Genomic DNA, 11,708 nt, shown 5'->3' on the forward strand with positions numbered 1-11,708 from the left:
ATAGTTAAAGAGCTTTGCTGTTCTGATAATTGGGGATATATCTAAGAAAAATTTTGCAAACAGTTTTATTCTCCAAAATGTTCCCTGGGGCAGCCTATTCAGAATTTTTTTAGTGTTCTAAAAGCTTACCATTGGCTGCAACAACTTGACTTTTGATCCTTAAAATGTTAGAAAACACTACTACTAGTTTCCCAGTTATGCTGAGATCACATTGATAGTAACATATCTGATGATCTATTTTGCATTTATGTTTGATTAGTTGAACAGCAGCTTCAGTCCTGATCTACAGAAACACCAAGAAGCAGATATTTAGCTAAATATCATTTAGCATATCATTTTCCTTCTTAGAACATAATCATTTTCTCTCTGACAATTATTTTGTTGATAGACATGTAATGATCAGCATCTGCTATGCTTTTATTATTATGGATTAGACATATCATGATCTCTTTTAGCTTTTTGTATCTTGAAATTTAGGTTATGGGCAAAAGAAATGTTATGGATTGCTTTGTGATGTTTCACAAATTAGGAAAACTGAATCCCTCCCACCTTTCTCTGATGCACTCAAATACACTTCGTGTGTTGTGTGTGTGTGTGTGTGTGTGTGTGTGTGTGTGTGTGTGTGTGTGTGTGTGTGTGTGTATCCCACACACAAGTAATAATATGTTAGTGTTTGCTTATTGAAGTAACAGCAATGTTTATCTCATCATGCATCTAATGTTCTGTTATGTCTCGTTTCCAACCAATTACTGATATTTAAAAAAACTTAAAACGTTAATATTGGTCTTCATACATTCTCTATACTCTTGCCTGCCTTGTCTTCTTTAAGTAACTGAAAAGAAAAAAAGACCCCTAGAAAAAAAAGCAAACAACATTCTCAATACAAAATAATGATATCATAGTGTGATGTTGTTGTTAGATGATATAGTATTTATCTTTGTATGCATGCTAAATGTTGTATTTTGGTTGTTTGTTGTTGTTGTTGATGTGTTAAAACAACAGCTAGACAATAGAAATGAATATCTCAAGTGATGAAACATCAGTCTACTGTGCCACCTTGTATGAAAGGGTATGGGAAAATAATAGCTTATGTCTCACCACAAATGCTCATGCTTACAAGGCTTGTCTTTTTTGTTTTTTTTATTCTTGGGTGGCAAAATGGCAAAAACCTGGTCAATGTAATACTAATGAAAAGTTCTGTGCAGTATTGATAGATAAAAATGACTGACACTACTCTTTCTCTAGAGAGTAGGACCTTATATCAGTATTGTTGACTTGTTACTAAACTACTTCCATTAAGTTGATACTGATCTAATCTGACCAGACCCTACAATAAATAGTCTATCAGTTTGGTATCCACTATAGCAATTGCTTAAGATGTTATCAGATCTATGCAACTGATAGGGCCTGTCAGAATGCATTTTGAGTATTTGTTATTAATTTACATTACAAATAGTAGTTATACGCTAAATAAAATTCTAATGAAAATAATGTAATTTGCAAAATCATGTCTGTATGATAAAGAAAACAGTCAAGAGTGCACAAGTTTTCAAAGATGAGAACACAAATGGGTGACTTGTTTTCATTAGATCAAGGAGTCAGTCTCAGGTAGATCAGAAAAGCAGCTTGCTGGAAAATCAGGAAACCGAGTTTATGGTCGATCAGGAAATTTGAGTAAAAGTCCTTAATTCTATACCCCATAGCACCTTGATATATGTAACAGATCATTTTGCATATGCTGATATTACTTTAAGATGATTAATTCTGTATTAGAATATATTTCTTGGCTCATGACTTGGTTACAATTCAAGCATCCACCTACATCCTCATATATACATAAACATACACATCTCATTTTAGAGTCATCCATTATAATTTATTATTTACATTTATCTTTCCCTTTACATGCTCTAGTTGTTTTACCCTCTATTAAAACTGTTAATCATCCCAGTATTTCAGTAGGCCATCTGTTTTATCATCTTACTACATCATCATAAAGCTACTCTTTATGTACAGTCTGCCCTCTCCTCCACTCATACTTTATCTTTTGATTTTGTTACAGTTATGTGTTAATCAGACACCACCTCCTCAGAATTACCGTCTCTATCATGATTCATCACAAGGACCAAACCAGGATGACCATATTGAAATTCCTCCTATGTATTATGGTGGGCTGCACTATGAAAGTATGCAATCTTGTTTCGGTCTAATATTATTACTATTGTTGTTGTTCAGTGCTGTTAGCATTGTTGTTTAGTATTGTTGTTATTGTATGTTAGTATTGAACAATATTTTTGTTATTGTTCAGTATTGTTGTTGTTGTACAGTCATGTTGTTCAGTATTGTTATTGTTGTTCAATGTTGTTTATCATTGATGTTATTCAGTATCAATGTTATTGCTGCATGTTTGTATTGAACAATATTTTTTGTTATCAGTATTATTCTTGTTATTTTAACAATAGTATTGTTCAGTATTGTTGTTATTCAATGTTGTTATGAAAAAGTTACTGTTCAGTTTTGTCAATATCGTTTAATACCATTGTTTATAATCAATATTGTTTTGGCTGTTGAGTGTTGTCCAGTATTGTTGTTGTTCAATATTGATTGTGTTCAGAGTCACTGTTGTTCAATATGATCATCATACAACATGCCAGGTAAAATGTTTAGCGGCATTTTGTCCATCTTTACATTCTGAGTTCAGATTCCACCAAGGTCGACTTTGCCTTTCATCCTTTTGAGGTCGATAAAATAAGTACCAGTTGAGTACTGAGGTCAATGTAATTGACTTATCCCTTCTCCTGAAATTGCTGGTCTTGTACCAAAATTTGAAATCAATATTATCATTGTACAATATTGTTATTCTATATTGTTGTTGTACACTGTTATTATTTAGTGTTATTCAAGATTGTTGTGATTGTTCAGTATGCTGCTCTTGTTATTGTTGGTTTTGCTCAATATTGCTGTTGTTAAATATTGTTGCTATTCCATGTTGCTGTTCAATATTGTTGCTATTCCATGTTGCTGTTCAATATTGTTGTTATTTAGTGTTATTATTGTCTGGTATTTTTGTTCTCTAATAGTGTTTATCATACACTGTTGCTGTTAGTCAATGTTTTACAATAATATATTTTTTAATATTGTTGATGTTTGATATTGTTCCTCTTTATTATTGTTGTTGTTACCATTGCACATTGTGGTTGTTGTCCAATATTACTATTTACTGTTTAACTGCAAAATTAAATTTCATGCTTATTCTTGTAATGATGTTGAATACCTACTAAATATTAGAATTAGTATTTTCTGCAAGTTGTGTTACCTCAGTAAACTTGACATCTCAACAAAAAATAGTTTAAAAAATGACATTACTCAACAAAAGATTGAAACAGCTTTCCACAGTTGTGGGTAATGAAATTTTGAGTGGAGATATCTGATTTCTGCAGTAAAAGAGTTGGTGATGGAGTTTCAAGAGTAAGAGCAAATGAGAGTTGACTTTGCTTTTCATCTCTCTCCAGAAATAATAAAATGAATACCAGTAATATACTGTTGTTAATTCAGTCAGCTATACTCCCACTTCTTCCGACAAAATTTTGACCTTAAATTATACAAAGGAAAAAGGTCTTTTCTTTTTTTTTTCAGTTTGAGGAATAGCAGTAAGAGGAATGTATCAGATTAAATGTACAATTTAGATCTGTCCTATATTTTGCCTTTAAATCCTACCAAGATTGTCTATGCTCTTCATCCTTTCAAGATTTTATGAAATAGGTACTGCTAATATATTTGTACCATCATCATCATCATTATCATAATCATCATTGTCATTTTAACATCCACTTTTTCATGCTTGCATGGGCCAGATAGAATTCGTTAAGCCAATTTCCCATGGTTGGATGCAGTTCTTGTTGCAACCTGCACCTATTTCTGAGCAAAGTAATACTTCCCTATGGCCTGATGTATTTTCAAAAAGGATTGGAAATGATGTTACTACTTGTATAAATGTGTTGCTTGTTTACAACTATTATATGAGTTAGGATGTTGAGGTGTAAAACAAAACAGAAGTAATCTCCAAAATATAGAAACAGTACTCCAATGTACTTTTCATTAAATTATGTAGAGAGTTATTAGTTGTTGATGCTAAACTATTTTTGGCTCTAGAAAACAAAGTGCAGTTTTTGAGATTCAGTCCTTACTATACTAAGGGTGTATGTTTGCAAGGAAAATTCCTGTGATAATGATACCTAGCATTTGAAGTGATTATGAGGGTTCCAGTTGTTTGCTCTTTATGTTTGGTGGTGATCAAATTGTGATAATGTATTCTTGGATTGTGCAGTGATTGTCTCTTTGCACTGTTAAAAGAATCACGATTGTCATAATGTAACTGAAGGACACTCTTGATGTGTACATCATTTGTGGGTTCTGTATAGGATTGGCATTTTGATACATGTGAATGACACTTTGGTGTGGATGATTAGAAAGAAATAAAGGTAATATCTCCATAGGAGGTGTGATTGGAGGTGACTGAGTATGCAGGGCCAGATTAAGACAAATCAAGGCTCTAAGCACTTAAAAGATTTTGGTGCCCCCATAAAAGATTATGTAATTCAAAATATAAACAATAGCAAACCATAAAATGATTTTTTTTATTTTTCAAGACGAAACAGTAAAGGGAAAATAATGTTTATTTGTGTATACTTCCACTTCATTTATATTTTAAAAGTTTCCTCCTACTTTTTTGAATTGCAAAGTCTTTGGTCAGATCCTCCAAAGTTAATCTTAGGTAACACATCTGCATCTATACTTAGTAGAGATAAAGGCATCCCGAATATTATTTTAGTAAGTTTAAAGTGGTTTCTTTTGTGCCATAAACCATTTACCATTTCTGTGGTGACCCCCTCCTACCCTTGATGCCCTAAGCACGTGCTTATTTTGCTTAATGGTTAATCCAGTGCTGTGAGTAGGTCATGAATGTATAGGAGAAAAGTGCAAGAGACAGTATTGAATGTGGAAGCACACTAAAGTTGATGGAATGTAACTATCTATCACTTTCTCTTCTATTTCTCCTGCCTCTATCACCTTCTTTCTTCTGTCTCTGTTTTTCCCACTATATTCACTCTCTCACTCTTGTTCATTCTCTTTCATCACTCTCTCTTCAATTCACTCTTTTAATTATGTTGCCTTGAATGAGTTTGACAACATAGGCTAAAGAGGACTGTTCAGTCCTGTCAGAATCAAGGCAATATCTCTAGCACTGGTGCCATGATAAATTCATCTATTGTACTCTGTAGTCGGGGAATAAATGTAGATAACAAAGGGTAGAGTGGACTCTTTAGTTTTATCTGGGGTGTGGCAACATCTTTTGTGTCTGTGCCACATTAAAATGCACTTAATACACTCTGTAATGTGATTGGATATTAATCACTATGGGCATCACCCATAGAAACTATATAAAAATGGAACATGAAATGTGGGTGTGTAAATTAAACTTTGTGATACGTACTGGACATTCATTTTATACAACTTCACTCTCTTGACAGAAAAAGAGGCATCAACAGAACTAGTTTCAGTCTTTATTAAAATTTCATTTACTTCTAAATACTTGATTTAATTAACTAAGCTCCCCACTAAAATTTGTGGCCTTGTACCCATGTTAGAGATGGTCATCATCATCATTACCTGCAAATTACTACTACTACTACTACTACTACTACTACTACTACTACTACTACTACTACTACTACTACTACTACTACTACTACTACTACTACTACTACTACTACTACTACTACTACTAATAATAATAATAATAATAATAAATAAGACCAGACTCTGAAAAATCTAGAGGTGGTCTGTGTTGGTAAAAAATCATTTAGTAAAGCTGGCATATGAATAAGTTTGTATGTCTTGGGGAGATGATGTTTACAGTAGCACTCAGAATATATCCTTATGTGTTTTGCTTAAAACGTCAGGATTCTTGTCTCCCCAAAGAATACAAACTTGTCTAAATTTATGAACATTATTATTATTGTTGTTATTATGGCGGTGGATAGCAGAAACATTAGTGGGAATGTCAGATAAAATGCCTTGTAGTATTTTGTTATGATCCTTTACATTCTAAGTTCAAATCGTGCAGAGTTTTGACCTTGTGTTTCAGGATTAATAAAATAAGGTACCAGTGAAGCACCAGGTTGATATAACTGACTGCTTTCTATCGTCAAATTTCTGTGTGTTTACATTAGAAATTATTATTATTATTATTATTATTATTATTATTATTATTATTGAGTGAGAGAACAGCACACACCATCACAGTGGCAGTAGGGTACGAATATACAAAACCCAATATATATATATATATATATATATCATGACTACTCATCTAATAATGGTACATCAGGCACATGCATCACGACCATATGTGTGTGCAACATGATGACCTTATATCAAGATAAACAGTCCATGACCTTGCAGGTAAGTATTTTCTTGAGGCTGAGTAGCCAGTCCCACTCAAAAGGTCCCTGAATAAGGGTTGTATAAGGATGATTAACAAAACCCCCATGTTTCCAGGGGTGAATTATTAAAACCTCAAAGAATTCTTCTCAACACATGGATATAGTGCTCCCTCACTACTCCTGCTCTTGATTAGAAATGCACATATTGTCAGCTACTAAGAGATATGCTCAACTGGTAAAGGTCAAGCAACAGACAAGCAAATCTGTGGTACTGAGCAGAATATTTGTTGTAGCCATCTGTTACATCAAGACAAAACTTGTACATTTTAACAGTTTCAGTCAGTTAAGACCAGAGGCCATGAGAGCCACTGCCTGATTATTATTATTGGTATCATTATTATTGCTGTTGTGGTTGTCAAGGCAGTAAGCTAGCAGAATCATTAGTACACCAGTGAAATGCTTAGTGGCGTTTCATCTGTTATTATGTTCTGAGTTCAAATATATATAAGGGTAAAGATCCCCTTTGGTCATGAATGATCATGGGATTGCACCTAGAAAGTTACCCTCTGAAACACAAGTCTGGGAAAGGTTGTTTAAGGAAGACCAGCAGTGGCCCACGCATACCAGCCTCCCCTTTCTACACCATTGATGTTATCCAAGGGGAAAGCAAAGGCCAATACAGCTTGGCACCATTGACATTGCACCTCATTTTTACAGATGAGTAAACTGGACCAATGTGAAATAAAGTGTCTTGCTCAAGAACACAACACACAGCCCAGTCTGGGAATCAAACTTATTACCTTATGATTGTGAGCCTGATGCTCTAACCACTGAGCCATGTGCCTTCATTGGGTGTTTGTATGTATATGTATGTATCTTTTAAAATACATGAGTTTTGCTTTACTTAAATAATAATTGATCTTGATCTCTGGTGGTAGAAAAGACTTGCCCAGGGTGCCTACTGCATGATACCTTAGGTTTATCTTTTATTATATATATATATAGTCTCCTGGCTGGCAATACCTTGTGAATAGAATTAGGAATCAGAAACTGTATAGAACCTTGTTGTATATGTGTGTATATGCATGTGTGCATGAATGTTAACATATCAGGTCTTCACTTGCCTCTGTCTTAATGAAATGGTGATACCATGTTTACATTTCTTGGTAATATTACAACTAGTTGCTCTGTGATTTAGAAGAATAATGATATAAAAAGAAAATAATCCCTTACTTGACAAATTGGTATGGATTGGCAACAGGAAGGGTATGATACTATAAAATGTTGCCTCACATAAGTCCCCATCGAATCCATGCTAGGCAAAAAACAGACATTAAATGAATAAATGAATAATCCAAACTCTGTCTATATCCTTTACATTTTTTCTCTTCTCAGGCCATGTTGATACTACCCATGTGGCCAACCGAGCCCGGCAATCATCATATAAAATGATTTCTGTTGAGTCTGCTTTAGACATAGTTTTGACGGAAACTCCTGTTGCAGAGACTGCTAAATTTAAGTACTCAGGTAAGTAGAATGACTTTCTTCATTTGCTTTTTTTGTTTTTTTATGTGATGGGAAGGCTCTTTCTTGATGTTTATTGGTAAATGAGATATATGGTTTTGTTTTAAACTTCTGTTAATCAGTGATTTTGTAGTGGGGCTATTAAAGTATATTTTTGAATGCATTCTTCATTAGGAAATTATTTAGTGTCATGCCTTAATTTTGATATATTTTCTGCATAAAATTTCATTTCATATTGCATATTTTAATCTGTTCTATTGACAGAGTGCCTTGGTTATTATCTAGCAGAAGATGTGTTTGCCAAAGAACCTGTACCTCCATTTCGGGCTTCAATCAAAGATGGCTATGCTGTGATGAGTAAGTTAATCATGACATTTTCATGTGTTCTGCCTTTAACCTCTTGGTATCTAATTTTTCATGTCAGCACAAATAAATTTGTTTCCATTAGTTTGAATGTTTACAAACAATTTGTCAAACAAATGTTTTTACAACTGGATGTATTTCCTATCGCCATTCACTCAAGTGTGAAATCAGGAAATCAGGGTTGTATTTGATTTCAGTTATATTGACTAAGGCAAGAAATATGATGAGGTTTTGCTAAAGAACAGAATTCAATAGAGAAAACAATTTGATCTCACATCCTTGAAATAATTCATCTAGTAATTTAATCTTACAAATACTGCTTTATAAATCAGTGTTCTTTCACTCTGAATTGCCTGTTTGTTTCTACACGTTCAGACACTTGCATAACATTTGGATACAGATACGACCATGTAGTTAAGAAGTCACTTTGCAATCATGTAATTCTAGGACTGCGCCTTGGACAAGTCTTCTACCACAGCCTTTGGTTGATCCAATCTTTGTGAATAAAATTAGGTTGATGGAAACTGTGTGGAAGCCTATCAGATGACTGTACCTGTTCTTAGGTGTTATAGTTAATCAGTTGCTCAGTTTAACACCACTATTTGCCCCCAAGTATCTTTAGTAGAGTCTACTCTGTTGGAAACATTCAGAACAGGTTTTCAGTCTGAAGGTAACTCAGATTGTGTTTTCTTCTCCCCTTGTCAGAATTTCTATTAAAATCTTGATAGAAGCAAACTGTAACAAAAGGCTAAATATAAGTTTCTGTGGTACTTTTGAATACTTGAACTGAGGAATAAAATTTGTACATTCTTTTAATAGTTAGATACTTCATTTGTATTCTTTGACCATATCTATCCATTGTTAATGTTCAAGTTATTTTTCTGTAATTTTCAGGCAGGGATGGTGTTGGCAAGAGATTGGTTATTGGCAGTGCAACAGCAGGAAATACTGTAAGTGTATAATTAAACAGTTGAGAGTGTATGTCAGTTAGTCTTAACTCAATGTTAATTATTTCATTTTATTTTTTTGAGACAGTTGGCAACTATCATTTACAATGTCTAATAACTATTAGGGCAAACATAGTATCTGAAGATCTTAACACAGGTAAAAACAGAGAGTTAACAGTTTTATAAAAATTTGTCAGAGATTGCCTCTAGTTTTATGATAAAGATCTATCTCTGTTAAAAAGTTCATATTTACATTAAAACTGTCCATCATAATTTTATTATGTTACCTTCTTACCATCAGCTTAACAACAACAAACTTAGTTGTGTCTGAAGAGAGTCATACTGTATTAATTGCTTATTATCTAACACACTCACCAGTTTGATTTCCACTCATTTATTATTTATATTTTTTCTTCCAAATTTTCATTGCTTTTGCACCAGTGAGTGTGTTAGATAATAAGGCAATAAGACAAAATGACTCTACCCAGATACAACAAAATTTGCTTCAACACACGAATTCACATGAAGAATCTTGCAAACCAGATATAAAAACAAAACAAAGATAGTTATTTTCCTAGAAACCTCAACTTCTTGATTATTTTCAAAATTTGAAAATATATCCAGTATATTTCGTCATAAAATGTAGTAGCATAAGAGTTAACAACATATGCTATCATACAATCAGTGGATTAGCACAGTTGTTAGAACATCAGGCAAAACGTCTAGTGATATTTAATTCAAACCTTTACATTTGGAGTTCAAATCCTGTTGAAGTCAATTTTACCTTTCACCCTTCCATCATGTACTGAGGTTGATTTAATTAATTTACTTGATGTTTGTGTCTCCAAGGCTTCTTGAAGCAAGTGACTACAGCTGAGAATTCTGAATGCATTTTCTTAGTGCTGCTGGGGCTTTAAAAGCAGATAAGGTGTAGATCCCAATGGCTGTAGTATTCCTGTGAGGAGCAGTGACCTCAGCTATTAATTGCTTTGAAAGAAATAATCCGATAATTAATAAGTTATGTAGCACATCACAGAACATATTCTGTTAGATCTTTTATCTGTTTCACTTTCTAAAACTAAAGATAGATACTGACCCTAAAAAAAAAAAAAATTCTGTGGTGTATGAAAGATATTTATATTTTTATAATAGAAGATAGTTTTGGCATACTGAAAGATGGAATATTGTTTAAAGGCATTCATACAGTTTGGAGTTACCAAAAATTTGGTAAAGATATGCTGGCAGAAATATGGAAGTGGGTTCCAGGAGGAAAACTATTCAAAGAAATTTTTCTAAGAATTGTAGCAGAGGAATGAAGAACTTTAATATTGTTTAATGTTGCATCGGAGAGAAGGAGGATGCTAGGAAGAAACAGCCAGAATGAAACAGCATGGTCTATTCTTTTTTTAGCATTAGCCCCTTTCTCTCTCTCTCTCTCTCTCTTTCTCTTCTTGCTGCTGTTTTTTTTCTTTTGTTCTTGTTAGTAGCACTTGCATGAACTACAAGGTCTTCAGCATAATTACCAAAGTTTTATCACAAGTGTTGCCTCCCTCCTCTCTCAGCATTTCTGGAAGAAATTCTAGATTTTAATGGATGCTATTAAAAGAAGTCTGTACAATTGGTGGCAACCACCAACTGTTTGTTAGTTGTATTTATTATATATATATTGTCTGTCATTTATTTATACAGTCTGCTAATAGTAACTTTCTGGTAGAGTTATAGAGTTAGTCGTAAATCTTAACCAACAGTAGTTCTTCATGGTCTGATGAATTCTTTACTTTTTGTTTAATAAACATAAATACACATGTGTGTATGTGCATGTGTGTGTGCGTGTGCATGCTGAGTTTGTTTTTGTTCTGGTTCAGAATAGACAAACTAATATGGTAAGGTTTAATTTTTCAAACTGTATTGTTTAAGAATGGTAGAATTCCTCCATTCTCCAAAGACTGTCTTAGTGTAGTCCTTTGGAAACAACTTTTTTTTATATTCTACGTCTTCCTTTCATTGCCGTGTAGTTGTCAAGTCTGGTAGTGCATACTCATATGTGCAGGTGTGTGTGTGTGCACATACACACACACACACACACACACATACACACACACACACACACACACACACACACACAATAACATTACACATATTTATGTATATATTTTTGTGTTATATAACTGGCCAATACGAGTCTTTAAAATGGAGCTTTCATCATCGTTTTGTGTTTGTTTCTATACTGGAAATAGTCAAAGTCAGTTCTTATTCAGAATTATTGCACTTTTCATCATTATTATTTAATGTTCATCTTCTGTGCTGGCATGAGTTAGACTGTTCAACAAGATGTGGTGACAAGTCAGAATCATATGTGTGTGTATGTGTGTATATATATATATATGTGTGTGTGTGTGTGTGTGTGTGTGTGTGTGTGTGTGTGTGT

At 33.5% G+C, this 11,708-nt stretch overlaps 1 protein-coding gene across 1 annotated transcript in view; it reads left to right on the forward strand.

Moving 5' to 3' along the window:
- Positions 1-2,066: 2,066 nt before the first annotated feature.
- The window catches only part of LOC106878507 (gephyrin-like), a 52,904-nt gene continuing 43,262 nt past the window's right edge, over positions 2,067-11,708 (forward strand). Inside the window, exons 1-4 of the mRNA XM_014927731.2 lie at positions 2,067-2,186; positions 7,842-7,973; positions 8,235-8,327; positions 9,228-9,283. Coding sequence (XP_014783217.2) covers positions 2,159-2,186; positions 7,842-7,973; positions 8,235-8,327; positions 9,228-9,283 — 309 coding nt within the window. The 5' untranslated portion in view covers positions 2,067-2,158. The remainder of the gene's footprint in view (positions 2,187-7,841; positions 7,974-8,234; positions 8,328-9,227; positions 9,284-11,708) is intronic.

This window comes from Octopus bimaculoides, chromosome 4, assembly GCF_001194135.2.
Source record: "Octopus bimaculoides isolate UCB-OBI-ISO-001 chromosome 4, ASM119413v2, whole genome shotgun sequence".
Lineage (NCBI taxonomy): Eukaryota > Metazoa > Mollusca > Cephalopoda > Octopoda > Octopodidae > Octopus > Octopus bimaculoides.